Here is a 24634-nt window from a genome sequence, read left to right on the forward strand (position 1 = left end):
GAGCCTGCCGCGGAGCTTCCCGGCACGGCGCGGCCAGTGTAGATGACACAGTCGGTTAACATGGGCGCCGAAAGGAAACTGCCTTCACTTCTCGGCGCTTCGAGGCTATTCGCGGCGCTTCCGCGGGCGGTGTGGCCCTGGCGTTACTCTGCGATGCGCGATGTGGGCAGCCGGGTCCAGCCTAGCCCGCCCGTTGGAAAGAGTGTGGGATATACCACTACTAGGAATGGGAGGGGGCGGACTAAATGTTTTAAGATTTAAATAGCACATTATTGCGCGATTATAATGAGCACCGCTTACATTGTGCTTTCAATAAATACTACTGCATTGTTCAAAAATTATTAATTGTGTCTCAAATTATTCTAGGAGGGTACAGCTTTACTGCAGAGGGGTTCATGTCCCCTCTGTCCCCCCCAGGATTTCTGCCCCTGGTTGGCAATATGTAACCACATGCGTTTGATGTTGAAGGAAAAAAGACGTCAATTCGCAGTGTTATACCAACTTGGTGCGTTTATTTTGAAGGAGACTGTATGCAAACTGTACATCTTCTGTGAAAACTGAAGTATATTTTGAAAACAAACAATGCATGTAACAGGCTGAAGTTGACACGGCATCCCAGAACGTCAACAACCAACGCACCTAGGGTACTTTGCAAGTCGTACCTGGATGTGGAAAGTCCATGACTAAATGTAGATATGTGACGAGGTTGGAGTGAGAATGTGTTGTCTTTTTGGCTCAACTGTTTTCAACATGGCTGCCTGGTCACAAATATTCTCATTTTGCAGCTAAACAGTACACTAAAATATGTTTCTGAAAACATCTGAGGTGAGAAAGAGGCAATGCAGTAACAGTGTCTTGATTCATGTCTGATTCATAGATTAACTGTTTGACCACAGTTCACGAGCAGTGATTGACACCACTGACACAGCTGGGTTTGGCTCTGATTGGTTATTTTGCATTCAGGCACGGTGGATTCTTGCAAATCTCATTAGAAGCATTGGGGAAGGAGGAATGTGATTTTTTTAACAGATTATCTGTTTCAGGTACTACTGTCAGGAGATAGTTTCATCAAATAATACATTTTTTTCTAAAAGTTACCAACGACAGCTTTAACGATAGTGTAATTAATCATTTGGACAACACTTACGCAATTTTCTGGAAGTTGTCACACTGGATACCTTTAGCAAGCAGTTTGCGGATCCCCTCATCTGTGATGTTATTATTTCTGAGGCTGAAAAAGGAAAAATTATAGGACACTTGAGCATAACATGCATTGTTGCCTTTCAGTAAATGCTATTGTGTAAGTGTTGTTTATTGTAATAAACAGATGTTAGGAAGAATTTAAACTTTTCCTACTCACTGCAGGGAATTACAAATGTGCATGCAGGGAAGAAGCTGCTCCACTCCAACATCACCCACAGAGTTGTTGTCCAGCTGGAGGCCTACTGGATTCTTTAAATGCTGGAGCACATAGGCTAATGCAGTGCACTCCACAGGACCAATGTTACAGTAGGTCAGTTTCAGGTGGTCCACTTCCAGCTTACTCATGGCATCTTTAGCAATCCTGCTCTCCTGCATCTCATAGATGCATTTAATAAGCCAGACAAAACCTGGCATTGCATGCATGCTCTTCTTCTCCCCCTCTACGGCTTGAGGGATGGACTTAAAGTGTTTCTGCATACCTTTGGACAGGCATCTCGCCACCTGTCTGACCCTCTTCTCCATCACAGCACTGGAGCAGCAGTGGCGCCACAGACTTCGATGATGCTGGGATAGTAGTCCAGATACAAAAGTGGCTGTGATTTGCAGATTTGGTGTTTCAGCTGCTGTAGCTTCTCCGTCTGAAGCCTGCTCTTGTTGATTAGTAGAAGGCAAGCAGGCCATTAAGCATGTGCTGCTCAGACCTGTCTCCTTCATGTTTTGCAGCTCAAAGAGTTTAGGGATAGCTGCACGCTCAGTGTTATTTGACAAAACAATATACAGAGCAGCAAAAAAACATTGCATAGTCAGGTGGAGGAATTCATAGTGTTTACTGTGGGTGGAGGACATTTCTTTGCTTTGTATGAGAAAGCCCATGCAGATATCCTTCTCAGTTACACCACATGTCTCCAGGTCTGTGTCTGAGAACATGTAACAGCTGGTCCGTAACCCCTCAAAGGCAAGCTGCCCTAGATGCAAGACTGTTTTTAGATGCTCCTGAAGCCAACCTAACCCTATGGTGCTTTTCAGCGAGCTGTGGTGCTGGAAAAAGTGCTGTAAAATCATAAGGTAAACGTCTGTGATTGTTTGTGGGCTGCCCTCTCCACAGCCTAGCAGCTCCTTGTGGCACTGTGAGACAATCCAGCAGAGGACTGGACTATGACAAAGTCCAAGTAACGCTGTGTTTGTCTGTAGGGACTCCAGAACCTTAGCTGCCACAGTGGAGTCCTTGTGATGCTTCTTCACAAAACAGTCAATCCCACTGGGGGAAAAGCCTTTCAGGAGGACTTCTTTGCGAAGATGTTTCTTCAACACAGGGCCCACTGCCTCTGGGCGACTGGTTACCACTTTCCGCACTCCCTTCATTAGCGAGCCCTGGATTAAGTTGAACAGTAGTGTGTGAACAGGTGCACGTTGGGTTGGGCAGCAGAGCCTGTGCTCATCTGAAAAGCTCTGCTTGAGCTCATCCAGGCCATCAAAAGTGAAGAGAATGAGATGTGGGTGGTCCAGGATGAACTGGAAAATCTCCTCCTGCTCCCGGTCTGGCCAGCAGCAGTGCTGAAACAGCAGTTCCTGGACAGACATTTCCTTGTGCTCCGAGTTCAACCTGCGACAGCTGAATGGAAACAAAAGGAGAAAGTCCTGGAGAGCTGCCCCCCGAGCCCAAAGCAAGTGCAGCCTCTGGAGTAAGGTGCTCTTCCCAACACCCGCTTCCCCAGACACCAGCACCGTGTCAGCCTCCTCGTTCACTGTACCCACTGAACCAACTACGTCCTCTAGGCCCAAAGATCCATGGACATCAACAGTGTTATGACCGAGTTCCAGCTGGCCTTCGGTGTAGATGTCATCCAGAGACATGTGGCTGGTCCCTCCATAAGTACTGAGAAAGCAGGACTGAGCAGACACCGAGCTGCTGAGCTTCTTCTGATACTTTAAGACCTCTGTGACAAAAATCATACTCATGAGTTAAACTAGACACATACTGTATATTTGCATATATTCTGTTGGCACATTGACATCTGGTCTTTTCACAGTTTTAAATTAGTCTTTTTCAGGCAAGTTATATTTCCAGAGCTCCACATCTTCTGTACTTTAAAAGGGATATTTTGTATATTTCAGACAGATCACCCATAAGACGAGACAAAGATGCACATCTGCTATAGGTATAGCTTTCACATATAATGTCCTATTTATGGAAGCCATCATAACTGTGATCATGATGAGAAGTATTTTACTTCTACTTTACTAAGTATCTCCAAACAATGAGTTAGTGCCTCAAAATTACTGGAAACGATTAAAATATTCATGTAGTATCTTAAAATGAAGAAAAAATACATCAATATTTGAGAATTTTTTTATTACTTTGAGATACTAAGTCTCCTTTCTTGAAATCGATGATGTAGTATCTGAGATACTAAGTCATTATTTTGAGAAATGGTCTCATTATATTGACTTTTTGTAATCACAATGGCAGAAATGGGTTTCCATTCCTATTACAGTTTCCCTAAGTAATTGCATTCTGTAATAATTTTTTAGATTATAATAATGACATGCCTTTGGGAGGAGTCCATGTCTCCTGGTTCACTGGAGATCCAGATTCCTGTGTTTGTTGAATGTACTGCAGTACAACCTCCGCTGCTGATTCTCCTTTTGATCTGACATGGTCGAGCAAACGCCTTGCCTGACATGAGTGACAACAGATTTATTATTATAGGAAAAGTACAACATTGTGGGAAATACAAGTATTCCCTTTCTCGTAGAGAGTTAGATGAAAAAAATGATACACCTGTATGCTAAGTATGAAGCTAGCACCAGCAGACAGTTAGCCTAGCTGAGCACAAAGAATAGAAACAGGGGGAAGCAGCTAGCCTGGCACTGTCCAAAGGTAGAAGTATCCACCTACCAGCACCTCTAAAGTTAACTAATTAACATGCTTGTTGGTTGAATCCATGCAAATCCAGAGTTACAGTGGGGTTATATAGTGAACTTCATTGTCAGTCTCATTAACTTTCTGGAAAACAATCCAGTTTAATAGTGACCTTTTTAAGTGCTGGTAGGTGGGACGGTTACCTGTGTACAGAGCTACGCCAACTGTTTCCCGCTGTTCCTATTCTATGTGCTAAGCTACGCTAACAGGCTGCTGGTGCTAGCTTCATATTTACCGTACAGACACGAGAGTGGTATTAATCTTCTTATCTAGCTCTTGGAGAGAAAATGAGTAAACTAGGATAAAAGCTATTTAAAGCAAAAAAAAAACAAAATATTGACTGCAAAAGAATCAAGCATCAGTTTTAATTTCAGGACTATTAAAGGAGGAGTCAGCAATTCTGAAAAAAGACTGCTGATTTGAACCCAATCTCCAAAAACATGCATCCCTCCTGTAAGCCTCCCTCTCGCTATCAGCACCTTTCACTTTATACATCTATGGTCTTTAACCTGTGCCCAAGCATTAACATGTCTTGCTCTGAGCCACTGTTTGTTTCCCCTCATGCATGTCTAAGTAGGTAAAGAACAATAACAGGAAGTTGTCTAGACATTGTTTAAAGGTCCAGTGTGTAGGATTTAGGGGGATGTATCGGCAGAAATGAAATATAATGTAATATGTGTTTTTTTCTTGAGAGTATAATCACCTGAAAATAAGAATTATTGTATTTTCATTACCTTGGAATGAGCCATTTAAATCTACATGTCTTTGTCTACAAATATTGTCACACTGCCATGTTTCTACAGTAGCTCAGATTGGACAAACCAAACAAGCTCTGGCTCCGGATTGGGCCGTTCATGTTTTCATGTTGGCAGCCCCAGTACTAGTAAAAACACAGATTTTTTTTTACTATGAATCTGCTTTGTACCGCATTCACAGGTTTGAATCAAAGAGTCTTTTTGTTTTGGAGAGGGAGATACCTCTGTGGAGAATTTGGCTCCCCATAACAACCTCCTTAACGTCTGGATCTTAAGTTATCAGAGAATTAAGATGAGCACACATTAGCAGGTGCTAGGCTAGTTGCTCGTCCCTGACATGTCTGTGTTGGAAAAATACTGATTTGTAACATGAAACTGCTTTTTTCCTGTTTAAATTATAATTTGGCTCCCGGTGAAAACCTCCTGAATGTCTGGATCAATAAGGTGAGCACACACATTAAGTTATCAGAGAAAACAGGTGAGCACAGATTAACAGGTGCTCGTGTAGGAAACAATGAGTTGTAACATAAACTGCCTTAATCAGTGTTTCTAACCAGGTTTTAATCACCTGGTCCATTTACATTTTAGAGAAAGAGACCTCTGCGGATAATTTGGCTCCCCGTAAAAACCTCCTGAACAATGAACACTGAAGAGATTCTAACCACGAGAAGATTCAGCTGGTTGCAACCTGCAGTCCTCACTGCTATATGCCGCTACACGCCCCTAAATCTTGCATACTGTTCCTCTAATAAAAGTGTATAAAAGGTGTGCCATACACAGTACCTGCTGAGAGGGGGTGTGTATAGGAAGCCGTACTTCATCGCAGTCTGCTGAGGTGAAGTATTCCGATGTGACAAGAGCATTTAAAGCACCATCAATGCAGCCTTGTAGTTTGTTGACCAGGCTGGGTCGTTGAGTCAGAAGAGTCTGAGTAGATGTGCTCTGGTATTCTTTTTTTTCCTCTAAATTTAAACAGCAACCTGAAAAAGAGAGGCCAGCTCTCTGCGCTTCAGGCAGAACCTGTTTGAGAGCAGCAAGGAAGAGCTCACAGGTATCCACACCCTTTGCACGCACCAGGTCGAGCAACTGCCTGGCATTGGTATACAGTGCCCTGCCAGGTACCTGTACGTTCTGATAGTCCTCCCATATGAGCTCCCCTTGGGACAGCAGTATGTCCAGAACCTGTTCCAAATGCTCAGCTGACCCGCTGCTGCACAGTGCATGCAGTATCTCTGTCCGTTGTTTCAGCACAAGCTCCTGGACAAACATGCTTGTAGCATGTCAACATCCATACTCAGGGACATCCAGCGTTTACTTATACTGCTCTCAGTATCACAACCTGGTAGAGAAAACACCCACATGTCATCATGTTACTATTAGTCATCACCAGTTTCACTAAGATACAGCAGGATCAGTGTTATTACTAACATCATCATTACACTAACAGTTTTTGTATGTAAATGTTTACAAGATTTAAAGATTTAAGATTAGCACTCACTTTAGAGTCTCCACAACAGAGACACAAGCCTTCTTCCTCCATCTGTTATTTGGGCAGAGACGCTGCACTACTTTAGACCTGCCTCTTCCTCATTCCACAGTGGAAAGTGAAACCTACCCTGCGACCAAGTCCCTCCTGTAAAATGGAAACCAAAACCTTGCCAGCAAATGACATCAAACTTCAACAGAACTCTGTCACAATGGTGACAGTGCATCACAATGCAACAGTTGATTCACTTTCCTGTTTTTTTTTTTTTTAAATAGAACAAAAGCGGTGTTTTCCAAGTTGTGTACAGTTTGCCACACTGTTCACATCCTCCACATTTCCGCATCCTCTTGCCAGAGGTTTTCAGGGTGAGTGTTCTGCATATAGGAATGCAATAGGAGTAATTCCAGTTTATGAAAGCAGAAGGTATGGCACTCTTAACAGAAAAGGTTCATTTGACACATTTACAAGAAAAGCTAGCTGAAGTTTACTAAAGGGGAAAGCTGCTGATCCCATCCGTAATACCTCAAGGGTTGCACTTTGCTCATGCAACCACCTGGTGGAACTATTGCATAAATAAACCAGCCTGGTTTGTTCAAGACACTGGTACATTTGATTTTCTTTGCTTTTGACACGCTTTGTTCTTCTTTTTGCCACCCTTTTTTTATTCCTTTGTGTATCTCAGAGGCTGACTTCTTCCCATCATCGTACTCTCACCTCAAACCCTCTCTGTGCACACTGTACGGTTCATTTTCACTGATTTAATTAAAAATCCTTTGATAATTACAAGCTGGTTTGAGTGGATCTTAATGGTTTGTTGGAAGAAAGCATATAATGTGATACTCTTTGTATGGTAATAATTTTACAGTGTTATAGTAGTGATAATATTATAGCCACTGGGAACCTGCAGCTTAGCCAGCGTACTGTGTATCTGATGAAAACTTCAAAAAGTGCATATAAAACACAACCCTGGAAACAGCTCATATTGTGATTGCCTCTTACTCCCCTTTGCATTCTTTGATGTCAAGATAAAATAAGTGCGAGAAAGACTTCTTTGGACAGTCAGATGATTTGTCACTATTATTACAGCCCCCTCCTGTGTACCATGATTAGTTTATTCTGTGTCTTCACTGTGTCCTGTAGGGGAAACATCTCAAACACACAAAGGCAGGAGTAATCAAAGACAGACTGGGATAAAACTTTCTAAAGAGAGTCCCCCCCCCCATTCTTCTTCTTCCTCTTGTCTAAGAAACAGGCAACTCCACCAAGGGGAGTGTAACGCAGGGTACTCTCTGTCAGGCATCCTACGTGAAGTTCTAACATGGAGTTCTGCCATCCAAATCACAGTAGGGGGTCCAGACAAGTTTGGATGGATAAGAAAGAAGGTAAGAAATTGTCAATAAAGAAAAATACAGATATAGTCCCCCCCTAAAACAAAAAATCTCTGGGTATTTCTATCCTTGTTGCAACAGAATTCTTATCACCTTGTGTCGATGCAAGGGAAATATGTGGCTCCAGCTTCATCCATTTGGACTATATAACCTTCTTCATTATTAATGGAGAGATCTTTGGACCTGTTACGCCTAGACTGGCCAAGAAACCCACATTTTTTAATAGTGGCCAAAGGCTGTAACTCATTAACTTTGGATTACTATCAAAGAAGTATTGGATAAAGCCAGAATTATTTTCTTCTGCTCGAGTATGTTTGGATCATATGTCATCTTGCTGTAAACCTCATATCTCCAGAGAGTCAGCTATCAAGGAATTAAGAAAATTAGTTTGGATAAGATGGGTTGGGAGGGGTCAAACTACTATAAGTCACATATCTAGATACCATTGCTTTTGGAGCAAAGCAAGGTTTTTACATTGTGATGATAGCAAAGGGTCAAAGGTCAGAGGCTGCAGTGTCTGATCATTCCATGCTCAGCCTGGATTGAAGACTGATTTTTTTAATAGGCATCAGACCTCTCCTGTTTAAGGTTGTCTTTGGTTTGTTCTCAAGATAGATTTTCACGTCTGGGCTTTTGGATCAAGAGAAAGAATTATTTAGGCTCTTTGTGTTCCTCCAAATCACTTGGTAGTGTTCTTTTTCCACCATAGACACGCAGATAGGTTGACTTAAACTTGGCCTGGAAGATCTTCTCTTCAACTTGCAGTTCACTGGGCATGAAAGTGAAGTCTCGCTCCATATGGAGTCAGTTCAGCTCTGCGTACTTCACTAAAACTGCTGCCCAGCACTAAATAACCTTGTCCACCCAAGTCAGTTTTCAACTGTATGTCAGTGAATAACAGTGCAGTCCAGTGCTGGATCCACCTCTCTCTCACAGCAGAGATGGAATACTTTGGCTCCAGTCATTTCATCGCTGTGCATTCTTTCTGTGCAGATATCAAAAGCACATGTGGTGAGCTCAGTGTTAGGCCAGGTGCACTGATGTACAGTATGTGTACTGATTGGTTTGCCAGAGGCACAAAATTCCCAGAAGCAAATCAACACGTCTCATCCTCGATGACTAGGATTCCCTGGAAGAAGAGATCTTGTATCTCAGTGGGACCCTCTGGCTAAAGAATAAATACAAATGAATGAATTCTGGAGTAAATCTGCATGCAAGTCGTTATACTTAACCACTCATCATCATGTTCATAAATGATTTATACAACAATAATAACATCAATATGGTACACAATGTAACACAATCAAAGATTCAATCAAGCAGCCAACCCCCCATAAAAACAAAACTTTATTTTATCATTGTAAGGGAAATTGCATGTAACACAAACAATCCCATTCACACAGAGATAGCGCTATAGAGCTGCTACAAAGTCGTTTCTTTATGCCTTCTTTGCATTTTTACACACTACCAAACAACGGTGGCATCGTACTGCTCCAGTGTGCGAGTTTAGACAGCATGCATTACGTAAGCAAAAGAGGCATGACATGTAAAACAAACAATAACAATGGTATTTACATGGCAATAACATTTACCGTCCCTGTTATATGGCAGTTGATCTGTTGTATGGCCATAAGGGGCTCCTGGACCTCATTGTTTTCCCAATTTGCAGACATTGTCTGCCACTGTTCTTCTGCTTTAAGGTGGCTGATAACTGCTGCTAGCTGCTTTTTGAATCTCCTGACGGTGAGTCAGTGTGTGCCATCCATAGTCCTGTCCTGCCAGCTGTCCCTTTAATACAGACGCCTTTTCAGTATTGTTACAATCTCTACTGCTGTCTTAAAGGCAAGACAACTATGTCCCATCCCAGGAGTGTACCTTTTAAGGCCCCGACACACCGAGCCGACAGTCAGCTGTCAGTCAAAGTTGGGCCATTGGTGAGCATCTTTCCCCCCTTGTCCATGAGGTGTGTCCCGCACCCTTGGCCCTTGTCGGCACTAGTTGGCCTTTTCTCCACCAATTCAGCATGTTAAATCTGAGTCGGCACAGTGAAGCCCTTCGCCACATTAAATCACTCTGATTGCCAGTTCAGCTCAGCGCACAAGACGAGAAACAGAAGTGAAGAATGTAAACAAAGAGCTAAGGTCGAGAGCGAGTGAGGTCAAAACAAACTTATTATATGAGGTAACATTGTTTTTTTTTATCCATTGAGCTCTCTGATAGAAACATTTCCTGATGGTTTGTGTTATCATTCACAGGCGCACAGTATATGTTCTTTCAACACCGGATTGTGTTGTTATTGTGCTAACTGACTAATGAGCATTAAGACGGTCATCTGGTTTTCCTTTTTGAAAGATGATAACAGATGACTGCCATCTGCTGGTATGGAGGGTCATTTCCTCTCAGGCAGGCACAGAACATTCATGCTTGTTGCCCGTCGATTTGGTGCGTTCATGCACAACTTTTTGGCCGAGATTCAGCAATGAGAGGCGACGCAGCAAGGGGCTCTCATTGCCATAGGGGCGTGAAATTCCTGCCTTGAAGAGGCAGTACATGAGTACAGTATGTGATTGTATTAATTAATTGAATCATCGATCTTAGAGGACAGATTCTAGGTGGGTATTTTTTTCAGTGGAGGGATGGTAAAATAAAAAGAAAATTTTGTACTAAAAAAACTGACTTTAGAGGTTGCCCACTTGATTTGACTCATGAAGCCTAAAATTAACCTCAGATAAAATTGGTAATACGTTTTTTCCCATGTTGTGTTTTTGAAGCCTATCCCAGCTGACACTGGGTGAGAGGCAGGGTACACCCTGGACAGGTCGCCATGCTTGACACATAAAGACAGACAACCATTCACGCTCACATTCACACCTACAGGTTATTTAGTCACCAATTAACCTAACCTGCATGTCTTTGGGCTGTGGGAGGAAGCCAGTGTACCAGAGAAAACCCACACTGACATGGGGAGAACATGCAAAGAAGGGCTCCCCCACCCAGAGGTCTGAACCCCCAATTACAGGTTCGAGCCAATGTATAAAAAACCACATACAGTATATAAAAGGTGCCTAGAAATTCCATATTCATTAGTAAAGGTAGAAGGGGGACATACTGGCAGAAATGGAATATAATATAATGGTTTTTTTTAGTGTATAATGACCTAAAATAAGAATTGTTGTGTTTTCAATACATTAGAATGAGCTGTTTATATCTAGGATAGAAAGCAGGTCCTCATCCATGGAGATTGCCATGTTGCACCGTCATGTTTCTACAGTAGCTCAGAACAGACAAACCAAACACTGGCTCTTGATAGAGCCATTTGCGTTTTTGCATTGACCACCGTAGTTAGCAGCCCCTCCGCAACGAGCCAAAGAACATCGGAAAAACACTGATTTGTAACATGAAACTGCTTTATTCAGTGTTTTTCCGGTTTAAATCACTTGGTCCATTTGTTTTGGAGAGGAAGAGACCTCTGTGGATAATTTGGCTACTAGTGAGAACCTTCTGAACGTTTGGATCTTAGGTTATCAGAGAAAAAAGGTGAGCACACATTAGCAGGTGCTAGGCTAGTAGTCCCTCTGTGACAAGCCAAACAGCATCGGAGAAACACTGATTTGTAACATGAAACTGCTTTACTCAGTAATTTTACTGGTTTTAATCTCCTGGTTTGTTTGTTTTGGAGAGGAGGAGACCTCTGCAGATAATTCGGCTCCCAGTAAAAACCTCCTGAACAATCAACGCTGAAAGAATCCTTTGAGGGAATCCACTGCTCCTTTAAAAATGTGTTTTGTATTGCTTTGAAAGCTTCTAGGAAACAGTAATTGATGAGGATCCACATTCCCCTGAAAATGACGCAACAAAAAAATGTCTGTCCAGTGATGTTGTATTAAATTGACTTCATATGAGCATGGAGAGCTTTATGTTTCAACCAGTGTATTATGGAAATGCAAAAAACAATGACAACCACTTTAATGGTGTGGAGTGAAAATAAAGCTGAGCATTAAAAACCTGTGAGCTCATATTCCTCTGAGACAGAGGGGTTACTAATGAAGGTGGATTACCTCTTTTTATTAACGGATACATTAACAGTAAGAGGATCATGATGTACAGCAATACTATAGCATTGCAGACGTTCAAGCCTCGAACTGACTCATACATTGGCAGGATTAGTGTACAATTAGAAAAGGCCTCCCAAGCCAGAAAGAGAGGTGTTCAGCAGTGGAAGTGGATAGCATCATGCACATGTGCATGACCATGTGTGTGTGGGTATGTATGTCAATCAGAATTTAATTGACGGGAAGATTAAAGCTCACATCTGAGAGCCCCCTTTTTTTCAGGGGCGGCCAAGTTGAAGGAGTCTGGTCTCCAGTGTCTGCCCAAGGTTTGGGGTGCTGCGCTCAAGGTTAGCGCGGGCACCCCGCTGAGTGTGTGCTGTCTGAGATGGGTCCTACTTGTTGGACATTCATTATCAAACTCTGTTTGCTCCTTTCATCTGCAGCTCTCTGCAGCACTCAACATAAACTACAGAGGCACCTTGCAGCTTGACATCTCTCCATTCACTCTGTACCTTAAACAGCATGCTGCCACATCAAAGAGCTGCGGCTGCCTTTGATGTTGCAAAAAGAAAGAGCTCCAATGATCTACTAAAAACCAATGCAACTTTCTGGAGCCTTGTTTTATTCATTTGCTATCTCTAGAAGTCTGGAGTCAGTCTCTAGAAGTCCGGACTGCTGATTCGTAATTTGGAAAAGTTGAACTGTGTTCTTTGCAAAATCAAGTGAGTGAACAACTGGTGCAAAGACAGTCTGCTACCTTTTACATTGCAGTGGTGGGCGGGTTTGTGTTTTCAGCATTACACTTCCTGTGGTGAGTGTCATGTCTTATAAAGTTGAAGCAGACTGTCATTAAATTTCAGGTTTAAAGTGAATGTAAAATGGCTAGATGAAGGCAAACATCCATCACCACTGTCTATAACTACTCAAGGTCATAGCCATGGAGCCAGGGAGCCAAGGAGCCAAGGAGCCAAATCAACTGTAGTGTCCAGTACTGCATGGTAACACATCTTTCACAATAACAGTGCTTAGCTTAAACTTCCTAACAATTGTTGTTATTGGTGCAAATGGCATCTCCTTACTCAGCCACTAAGGTACTTTAAATATAAGGCTGGTGTAATTAATTTCTTTTTCTTATAGTGAGCAAATCACATAAAAGCCCAAACCATCTCTCAATACTATCCCATATCCCGAGCCTGTCTGTGGTTCTCAGCACATTTACTCCTACTGAAGATATAAATAATTTAAAAGTGGTTTGACATGGTAAAAATGTTTCCTCTTAAAAGGCTTATTAATTCCCTGAAACAGCAGGGCACTGTAGTTTTCAGCTAACTTTGCTCAAACATGAGTAAATAGTGAATTTGTGGGGGACTATTTTTATCAGTGGATGAATACACATTTAATGCTCAATTTTGTAATTACAGCAGCAGGATGGTGAATGTAGGGAGTGACTCAAGATAACCTGCAGTTGTTGCGTTTGTTGTAACGAAGGAACATGTCATCCTGTGCAACAGTGTGACTCATACTGTATATGTGTTTTTAATAGTTTCTGAACAACAATGGAGCTCAATAAAGGGAAATAAGCTCCATCAGCTATATCCTGAAACCAAAGAAAATCTGACAACTTCCTTCTTTTTTGACAACTTGGATGCACTTCCTCATTTTCATGAAAGGATATGTGTTGTGATATTGCATATTTTCCTATGGTCAACAAAAACCCTTGAATAGACCAAAAACCAACAAAGAATCGATCCTACTAACAAGCATTGTCTGTATCTACTGATCGATCACACTCACCCTGACGTATGAACACACAAACAAACACATCAAACTTCTGTCTTTAATCTATCTGAAAGTACTCATCTTAAAAGTGCTTGCCTTTTTATTCCCAGTTTTGAAGTATTTTTGCTTTTATCCTGAAAGAACCGTGCCTTTCTGAATATCACAAAATGTGGTTTTGCTTTGCTTTTCCCAGTCGTTTGATGACACAGCAAGATGAAAAATCTCTCCTGGACACAAATGGCCCTTTTGTGGTTCGGTCGACTGTCATTAATCTGAGGGATCATAAAAACTAGACAAAAACTCAATTTGGTGTTTGTTACTAGCCGTGCATGCTGATTCACTTTCATATGACTCCAGCTATCAGCCGTGGAGGTGGTCACTTGCTATTGTTCCATTTCTGTGTGTTGTGTATGTTTTGAGGGATTCCTTTTCAAATGTTATACATGCATTTGGAGGGCATGATTAGTGGTGTAAGCACCACAACATCAGAGCCCAACAAAGCAGCCTCTTTCTCCAGTGCAAGCCAGGGTGGATTTAATCCTGCTAATTATAATTTCATCAGATATAACAAGGGACATGTTGACAGTGGAAAGTGACATTTAATGCAAACAGCTACAGGGTTGGGCACACTGAACTTTAGCACTTTGTCAGCTTGTTTCCTAATTGAATGAACTTGACAATAATTGAAGTGTTTTATTTTTGCCCTTCTTTCCGCACATAAAAGACTGCCATGCCAATTAGCTTTAATTCTCCCTTTCCCCTTTTTCTTTTCATGCTCTTGAGTAGGCAGGAACCGGCATATTCCGATCATTTGCATTATCCAAAGCGAATCTGCTTTGAAGTTTTGAGATTCTGTAAGAAAAAGGATCCACTTATCCCACATGAAAAAATGTTCAAAGCTCATAAATTCACTGGAACAGATGTACATTATCATTGGATTTGCCTTTTTTTTTCTCTTTTTGCTCCTGTATTGGTAATAGACTACCTCATGTCCTTCTCATCCTTAGCGTTTAGCATCTTGCCTTTACAGAAGCTTGCACCCTGCTGTGCCAATCCACACTTCAAAGCTCTCTGCCTATCTGCTGGAAACAAAGCACACAGAACATATTATGGCAGCCTCTCATTTCCCCATATTTAAGTCAATATCATTGCTTTTTTGCCAGCGGCAACACAGAGATAGGGTTTATTTCTACACAAAAAGACCATTTCCTGTAACCCATGTTTCCCAACAACACAAATACAACATGGTACACATGCACAGGAAAGGTTTATCCCATTGTAGTCCCGACTACTGCTGAATTTTTCTGTGACAGTTGCCAAGCTGTTTGTAGCTCTAAATATGGAGAAGCCAGAGGTGTGGCTATTACTCTCTGAATAATATTACATTTAACTAAATGTAAAATAAATGATTAAATTTGTCATTTAGTCAAAGGAAGCTGTGCATTCAGCAAAATCCTACTGTGCTGAACACCTCATACCTTGATTGCCTTGTTACCTATAATTACACCAAACACGTTGTACTTACCATAATACAAATTATAGATCCTCTTAGGCGCTGAGATAGCTGAGTTATTAAGTGGATGAAAATGTTCATATTGTAGTCTTAAATACCTCTGTGCTGTGCAGAGAGCATTACTCCCCTCAGTGCTGCTCTTTATTTTCTTCAGTGTAAGGCATACAGCTCTCCAGAGGATGATTCCCACAGTAATGGCTCACTGTAATTGCTGTGGTTAGTGCTCATCTATAAATGATCATGTACCCTTTGCTCAGATGGTGATCTCCCATGTTGTGAGATATTGATCTTTGTTCACTTTTCTGAGAATTACTAATATCCATCCACACATATAGATCCTTTGTCGTTTTTTTTAGTGACAGCTTTTAGCATTGGACTCCTGTTAGTATTTCAGCTTTATAGATAATTATGTAGATGATAACAGACAAGAAGAGCGAACCATCCACTATACAACTTCTGGGAAAGGCCCCAAGGGAAAGGCTCTGATTGGAACTGTAGGACCTATAAAGATTAACCAAATGACATAAAATATGGTATCAAACATACAGTTGGCCGAACGTCTGTTAGATCAGGTTGGGAGACCTTGCAATGTAGTATCTGCTGTAATTTAAAGAGGTTGGACCAAGTTGTTGTTTTGCAAGTCACAAGTAAGTCTGAAGTCTTTGCACTCAAGTCCTAAACTTTGAGTTTCACCTCAAATGGTTAGAGAGGTGAAACATCTTCAAGATATGTAATGTACATATTGCTACTCTAGTTATGAAGTTTAAAGTGAGGTTTGGTTTTTATTTTAGAAATAAGTCTTGTTTTACCTTCAGTACTAAGGAAATCTTGAGGATGCTACTTTTCTGTCTGTGACTGATTACAGTTACATATTGTATATGCATGCAACCTCCATTTTACATAGCCTTGATTCAGTGTACCATGCATCTCTACATTTTATTACAAATGCAAAGCCACTTACTCATCGCTGCATTCTTTATGTTTTGGTGGTTTAGACATAATTGACCATTCACAGACAACAGCACTGGTATATTTTTGTCTATAAAACAATATTGGGCCAACTTCCAGCCTACCTCTGCACCCTTCTGTGTGTCAGCTCTAGTAGTTACCAGCTAGGCTCCTCCAAATGGTCGCTCTTTAATGTACCCCGGGTTTTAACAGATCTGGGGAAGACTGCATTCTCCTGTTCTGCACCTTGGACATTGAACAATCTTAGAAAGATGTAAAATAAGAAACATTGATGAATTTAAGGGCATCATAAATAATGTGGTGATAGAGACTTTAGCTTGTTTTTCTTGAGAGGTCACTATGTTTGAATGGTTGTTGTTTTATTGTGGATTTTTGTATTATATGTTGTATTTGTTGCATTTTAAATGTGTTTTGATTGGCTGCTACCTTGTGCAGGTTTCTCTTGTAAAAGAGAATTTCAATCCTAATGGGACTTTTGTCAAGTCTAAAGTCATCAAATTTGTGACTTATCTTTTGCTTAGCATTCTAAGTATGAATAATTGCTAACCAGCAGATGTTAACATTTATATTGGTGTTTTAACTGGGAAAAATCCCCTGAGCAACTGAAACTTCACCCTTGAAATACAATAATCCAGAAAAAAATGCATGTTAGCAGAAGTGGTGGAAGCTTAGATGCTTTCTTTAAAGTGGCTTTAATCTGAAGTTTTTAATTACAATGTTTTACACGACAAAGTGAAAACATTGTGACAATGTGGCTGCTCATAGTGCTGAAGCTACTAAGGATTATCACTTGCTTTTGGTTCACTCTCACCACACTCTTAGTTTTCAGCTGCAGCAGGCAGCAAGAAAGCTCTAAAAATCCACTGTACAACACCAGCTTATCACCAAATGGCAGACAGTTAGAGCTGGGGAACACAGTAGAGTTTTTATCCACTAAAGAGCCGGACATTTCCATCAGGAGTTGATGGAGCACAAAAACAGAGCTAAAAGAGAGTGAATATCGAACTTACATTTGCCAGGTGACCTTAAAAAGACTCCAAATAAATATAGTTGATGCTGTATGAGTGCTGGATGTATAAATAAGCAGCAGTTTGCGAAGCAGTTTGCCAACTGATTAGGTAATATTTTTATGTTTTGTTGATAACTTGTTTCTGCTGCCCCCAAGTGGCCAAAAAATCTGTTATTGATTGTTTAAGTAAAAGTAGCAATACCACAGCATATTCTCTTCTCTGTGTTAAAATCGTACCCACAAAATATTACTTATATGCACTAATTATGCAAGATGAACCCTGTCAGTGTTTTATCATTAGATATTGATTTGTTTCTACTGATGCGTTACAGTATAAGCAGTTTTTGATGTAGCTAATTCTAACTACTTATTCTGTTTGGTAGCAACAATAATAATAAATAATAATACAGTAACATTTATAAAATGGTCCACCCACACAGATGGGCGGATGTATGATGTGTAATTAGACCTGCACTCAGACAGTGTTGACGCTGCCAACTGCACTTGACTGACATCGCTCTTACGCTTCTGTTGATTCTTTTGTACCTGTTGAGGTGGGCCAACTTATATCATTACTTTTATTAATGCCTAGAAGTTTCTTGACAGAAGCAGTTGAAATGTAATGTTGTAAGCAAGAGTAGATCATCATTCTCCAAAACTTTAAACTTAAGCTTGAACTTGTAAAACATGTTCTACACCCTTTCCTCTTTCACCTGACACACTTATGAAGAGCCCCTAACCAAAGAGATTGACTGGCAGAGACAGACCTATAGATGAGAGGAAGGATACTGACTCCAGTGCTGTCATTTCAAAAGGCATGAATGCATTATCCAACCGTTACTCTGCACTGGAGAAGAAAATCTCCATGAACACCAAGGCTATTACCAACATATGTGAAGAGTTGAAAGGAGTGCAGATCAAAGTCAAAGTCAAAGTAAAAAAAAAAAAAAAACATGAAGAAAATGTCAAAAAAAAAAAAAAAAAAAAGTCTCATGCCAGGCTACAGAGAGGAGAGGATGCAGGAGGATACAGTAGGAAATGGCCCCTTTGGCTATACGGCATGTGAGACTTCCAATGAAGATATGAGGCAAGAAGTTTTTGAGCTTTCTTTTTCAAAGATTGCTGCGGAGGACAAAAAGAACAGTAGTTTACGGTGCACAATCTGCATTTCATGCAACAACAAAACAATCCATTGGTTCATATTGCACTCACAATGCTGTGATTCAAAAAGAAAACATCAAGTAAGGAAGGTCCTAACTTTGTCATAGTTAAGGGTTAATCGTTTGCTGGGCTTGTGGATGGAGAAAGTGGCTTCACCTTCATAGATCATGCCGCAGCTTGTGTTTTCTTTTCCCTGTACGATGTTAAACTCAGCTGCCATGGCTTTCATTAGTTACGGCAAATATAGTGAAGCAGTTTCATGAAGAGCAAGCATGGAATTTACTGGATTTGCCAAGTGCTTGTGAAACAGTGCTATTTCTTTGTGTACTGAGTGATGCTTCCTTGTGCAGTCTTTAAATCACGTCAGATATTTTTCTGTCTACTTTCAACAATTTTAATTAAAAACACTCTGGTGAACAAGCAATGAGGCTGAACATCAGTGTATGATGGGGCCACCCCAACCTTATCGCCAGAATAAATATTAACACTGTACGTTCCTGAAAACCACAGATATGCTACATTTGTTTCATATGTAGCAGATACATTAAAGCTTTAGGTTTTCTTATCTTTCAGTTTTCAGTTTGATGTTGTAACAATGCTGTGGTTAGTGTCTGGTTAGGTTTGGGCACAAAACCCAGCAGTGTAATGTAACAAAGTAATAATAATACTTACTGTACTTAAGTGTTTGTTGAGAGTATCTGTACTGTACTTGAGCTTTTATATTTTCGTCAATTTTAACTTTTACTCCAATACATTTTTTAAGTCTTCATTTACACTAAGCATCTTTGTTTTGAAAAAAATAAAATCGGACGGTTTGGCGAATCAGTGATCCTAGCTTGCAAGTTAGATCATTGCACATAAAGGCAGGTGCAAACAAGTGCTCTATAAACCACAGTGTAGTTTCGATTTTCAGTCAGGCCCAGGCTGCATGTCAGATCAGATGCTACATGAGCAGAATTCCACTCGATGAGACTGACTCACAGCAGAAATATGTAAGATATGCATGTTACGAAGAAATTAGTCTCGCCACCAGACAATTAGAGATCACCGCCTTCTGATAGTCTGGGGACACTCCTTTCTAAAGTGTGTTTAATACACCGGAGAAAACGGCCGGCAACAAAGCAACGCCTCTTGCATTTTTGAAAAGGACACGCCCTCCCGGAAATGTGCGCTCCCCCTTTTCTCGTCCGCAAGGAAACAAACACACAGAGAGCTTGAAAATGTATGTCAAGAGATTTAACTCCGTTTTATCAAACGTGTGCTCAGTCCACAAGATTGTGGAAATGAAGGACTTACAGCGACTTTATTTAAAACTTTTAACACAGTCGGACTATGTTTACGAGCACAAGAGTTCAGCAAGCCAACGAAGGACCGCCTTGCGGATTTACCATAGGGCTCAAAAGGGTGACATAGCGGAAGTGGAAAAATCATGATGCATTGTGGGCTTTGCGGGCAATTGGAAAGTTGTTTATGTTTCGCTACGCTACACTTGTGTTCTGTTGTTGTTGTTTTAGCATTTTAAAAGTAACATTTGAAAACGGTGCAGACTTGCTGTGTCATTAACTGCCACAATCGTTCTCACGATCCCTACGGGAAGAAGATCGATGGGCTGAGATTTTTCTCGTTTCCAACTTGTAAACAAAGCCAGGGACCCCGGATCTGTGAGCTAACAACGAGGCGCAGAATGGCTTGGATAGCGGCAGTGAGGCGATCAAACCTGACTTTTAACAACATCACCTGACACATGTTGGTGTGTTAACTGCATTTTCACACCGGTAAGTTGGAATGTTGGAATGTTATGTCGTTTCATATGCAGCATTTAGTAGGCTGCTAGTGTTAGATTTATGGTGTGAAAATACCCTAATTCTGAAATAAATAACCGAGAAGCCCATACATATTTATCACATAAATGCAGAGTGGATTTCAGGCTTCAAAATAGTTTTTGTTTGAAATAAATTGGTCCAGCAGACACCAAGATATGTAAGTCAAAACCTGAGCAAGCAAACAGGCAGCACCACACGGAAGTGGGACACAGTGAGGCTTGTAAAGTTTACATACCTCTGAAATGACGACGGTCTTCTCTTTAAGGCGTAAAATTCAGAGGTCCTGCACCCACCCAAAGTTTGCTTGACCATGAGCCCTTAAAGATTTGGCATTCCTAAATTCGTTGACGAGATAGAGGACAAGCTCAGTTTCAGTCAACGGCGGCAGGGCTTTTAAATCCCGAGTCCAGTCTCCGTGCTCATACGGATCCACTCCACCTAACACGTGAGCCTTTGAGCCTTTGGAACAGGGTCCAGCTTGTCTCGGTACCGTCCGACACACTTTTCCTTTGCCCAGTCCATTTAAAATCTCTCGCTTCAAGTCTCTCTCCCGGCGCAACGCAATGTAAACAAAACAATTTGCCCATAAAAATGGCGCTAGTTACACACAATGCAATGCAAAGTCACGTGCCCTTTTGAGCCCTATTGGTTCTGCAACGTAGGGAGTTTTTTTAAACTCTGAAATTGTATCCACCCATCTAAACACAAAAATCAGGGAGAAAGACATCAGTCTTTAGTTAAGCAAAGCGTCTAAAGACTGACTTGTGAGTCTACGAAGAAATAAACTTCATAATCCTAAGAATTCTGACTGCTTGCTCTACCAAATTCATTTTCTGGTAAGATATCTGGACTTTCACGCAAGTGTGCCTTTCAGGTACTTCATCCATCACTGACAAAAAACACTTGTTTGGAGTTAGGAAAACATCATGCATCATGTTTGGGCTTAAAGTACCCACTTCAGTTGCCACAAACATGGCTGGACATGACCTGAACTGCTGTCAAAAAATCCTGCTTTGACACCACAAACACCCCTCACATTAATCCGCTTTTGTTGGTCTTGAACAGTGATCCGCTGCAGCCTGCTGTTTGGCAGCCATCTCACCTAGGTGTCACACCATCCACCATCCTCTCCTCAGCTATATACAAGTAATCTAAACTACAGTACTGTATAAATGTGAAATGTATAAATGTAACGTATCAATGATTTGCAGAAATGTGCAATGCCAACATTTTGTTTTGGTGACTAGGCAGGGTTATCTCTAGTAAGCTCAGGTACAACAACACTCAACTCACTGCCATGGTATTATACACATCATCTGTCATACAAAGTATTCTTCTGGTTGTCTTTTATGTTGTTGCAACTGTGCTTACATTATTCACCAGCATAAACAGAATTCTATATAAATGAGTTTTAAAATGATCTATAATGTTCTTCTAAAAACTTTTAATGGCTCAGGAATATGTTTCTTTTTTTTTTAAGTCAGTCTTGCAAAACTCAGTGTTGTGACTAGTCCTATTTTCCTGATGGGTAGCACGACTTTGCAGGAGTTCCTGCTGTGTAATAGACTTAATGCATCTGAGGTTTTTCTTTATTGTTTGTAATTTGTATGCGATGGTACAACTCAAGCCCGGACTATACTTGCTCTCATGTCTTTGAAAAAGAAAAATCTCCAAGATAAGCACAAGTAAGCCGGTCTCATCATAGGGGGTGACTTTAAAAGTGCATCTAATGCCTATAAATGGTTGGCCATGTGGAGATATCTCAAAATCATACTTTTAAAGGGTCCTGTATTTCTCATTTCTTTCTTGTTGACTGCAGACATCTGGGTTAATTTAAACCCCAGCAGAAAACATTTGATCAATTGGTTAGAAAAAAATAAGGCAAAATAATCTGTTGTGTTGGTCAATATTTTAACTTAATATCTCCAACTTAACTTATTCCTCATTAGCCAGATATAGTGGGCTCCATTGAGAGATCTGTGTCACCATATATTACTTACTATATATTTAAAAACCTTTGTAAGAAAAATACACACAAGTATAACCACTGAGAGTAAATTTGCTACTATAATTGTACTTTGCACATCTGATATGGATGCTTATAATAGCTTGGATGTGTAAAGCAGCAGCAATAATAACCTGGTAAGCTGTGGTAGGATAGAAACCATTTGTAATGATGATACAAGTTCTGCGGGTTACACTGCCTTGCTTACACAAATAGCCGTGTTCGTGAGAGGAAGGTGTATCACATTGCCAAGAGGCAGACTCTCTGTGGTTGCCCCGACCAGAGATAAGCTGCTAAGCTGCAGATGAAAGTGTGTGTGCATGTAGAGAGCGTGGCATGGTGAGCAGCTGTGGTCAGCCAGATTTGGGAGCCCTCTGTGACACCACTGTTATGATACAGTGGAGAGAGGCTTTACTTCACTACACACACACACACACACACCTACACACACACACACACACACACACACACACACACACACACACACACACACACACACACACACACACGCACACACACACACACACGCACACATACACATTTCCCGGTACCCTTCACTCAATCCAGCTGACTTCTTGGAAATTAAGTATAAAAAAAAGGAGATAAGATAAACCACAAAAAAAGTGCAGATGCATTGGAGATAAATTCTTGTCATTGACAGATGAAAATAGAATTTGACCTTGTTTTGATCCTAAAGGCCTTGTTTGGGAACAGTTGCTCAGTGGATAGCACTTGCTCCTCACAGTCACACTTCAGGGACTTTTCTGTGTGGAGTGTGCGTGTTTGGTTCAACTGATGTGGACCATTTCAAGATACAACCACCACAGCAGCTTCAATAAACGCTTCTGTCAGACAAAAAACAAACAGCTACAAACTCAACTTTAATCACTCCTAAAGGTCCAGGCGATCTAAATCCAGTTTTTTTCTAGAAGTGTTTTTATATACAGTAAGCTCCTCAATAGACATTTCTGTCTGCATTGATTAGTTTTTTCCTCATATCCACACATTCAGTACATTGTTTTACCCTCTTTTTTGAAAAGTCATCTGCTGAAAAAAAAAATAGTTTCAGTGTGTTGAAACTTAGAGAGCTTAATGACAGAAGCACTTAAAGTGATTGTGACTGTTGGGGAAAAACGTATTGATAGTAATGCATAATAGTGTTTCATTTCAAATGAGACCCTGCATGTACATGTACTAAAATTGGAACAAGAGCAGCTTTTTATTTACGTTGGGTATGCCTTGGACAAGGTTGGGCTTGTTACTTTAAAATTTTAATATACTACTCATTACTCGTTACTCTTTTCAAAAGTAATGTTATTACTTAACTTATTACTTCCTGCCAACAGTAATTTATTATACTACCCGTTATATTACTTTTCCGTTTCACGCCATAAAATTGGTAATTGCTTATCTCCCAGAAAATCAAATGTGAGCCTCTGGCCTCTAGTTTCGCAGACCGAGCGAGGCGGAGGCGCAGCGCACCTGCGCCTCGCCAACTGGGAGTGGCCAGGCGGATTTTGCAAGTTTTGCACACCGTGCGCCCTGGCGCAGCTACTCCTCTTTCCCACCTCCATCCCTCCTACCTGCGCAAGTCGGAAAGAAGGAGGAGAGAAGCCGTGGAGTGGGTTTTACACATCCGATTCACATCACACCAATCAAATGAGCCCCTCTCCTCGCCCTTAAATGTGCCGCACAAAGGCGTAATGAGAGTTTACTCAATTCGCCATGGCAGAAGAGGGCGGCAGCGTCAGACGGCCAAACTTCTCCCAGGAGGAATGTTTTGGTCCGGGAGGTCCAAGCTCGCAGTGTCCGAATATACAGAACTGCAAGCAGACCTCCACAGGCTGATGATGCAAAGGTAGCCTGGGAGGAGGTCACCACAACTGTAAATCAATGTTGCCCGGATACATTGAGAATCGTTGCCCAGTGCAAAAAACAGTTCAATGATGTTAGAAGAAGGGCCAACAAAAGCTCTCTGAGCACAGGTGCCACCTGGGTGCGCATCAGAGGCCACGATGCGCGTCACCATTTGGACCACCTCGCGGGGTAGATGTAATTTGTTCCTGTGTAATGAAAAAGAGTACAAGGTGAAATGACAATTACACTGGACACAGCGGTATTCCAGTCATGTGTGGCCCACCTGCATTCCAGCTCTGTCATGCCCAAATAGGATGTCCTTTGATGGTACACCCTCTCTGCGAAAATCCTCCTCCTCCTCGCAATAATGTACTCCATCTTTGTAGATCACGTTAAGCAAGAACATTTTAACATTTGTATAGGCAATCACATGAAGCACGTAAACCCTTAAGACACCGAACATAACTTATAATTTGTTGACAGCGTTTCTCTCGTGCGCATGCTCTCTCTTTCTCTCTCGCACTCTCACTCTGTTTCTTTTCTTCCGACTTTTCTAAGATGACAGATGCTGAATATATACTCCCTATCTGATGCTGTGGCTGTTTGTGGTTGGCTGAGAGGGATGTGAACTCATTAGTTTGCAGCTGTGTTAATCAAATCAGGTTGGGTTTCCATTACGCGTGCCAAACGGTGCCAATCCCCTTTGATCTG

The 24634-nt window shown here is 41.2% G+C and overlaps 1 protein-coding gene across 2 annotated transcripts in view; it reads right to left on the minus strand.

The window, feature by feature from the left end:
* The window catches only part of nod2 (nucleotide-binding oligomerization domain containing 2), a 32450-nt gene that overhangs the window by 4116 nt on the left and 3700 nt on the right, over positions 1-24634 (minus strand). For both annotated transcript variants that reach the window (XR_007570495.1, XM_050053525.1), the window contains exons 2-6: positions 6380-6514; positions 5665-6220; positions 3754-3880; positions 1361-3140; positions 1148-1231 (exon numbers count right to left, since the gene is read on the minus strand). Coding sequence is in view for 1 of the 2 variants with exons in the window: in XM_050053525.1 (XP_049909482.1) it covers positions 1148-1231; positions 1361-3140; positions 3754-3880; positions 5665-6150 (2477 nt within the window). In the remaining variant the exon portion in view is untranslated. The remainder of the gene's footprint in view (positions 1-1147; positions 1232-1360; positions 3141-3753; positions 3881-5664; positions 6221-6379; positions 6515-24634) is intronic.

The sequence above is a fragment of the Epinephelus moara genome, chromosome 1 (genome assembly GCF_006386435.1).
Source record: "Epinephelus moara isolate mb chromosome 1, YSFRI_EMoa_1.0, whole genome shotgun sequence".
Classification (NCBI taxonomy): domain Eukaryota; kingdom Metazoa; phylum Chordata; class Actinopteri; order Perciformes; family Serranidae; genus Epinephelus; species Epinephelus moara.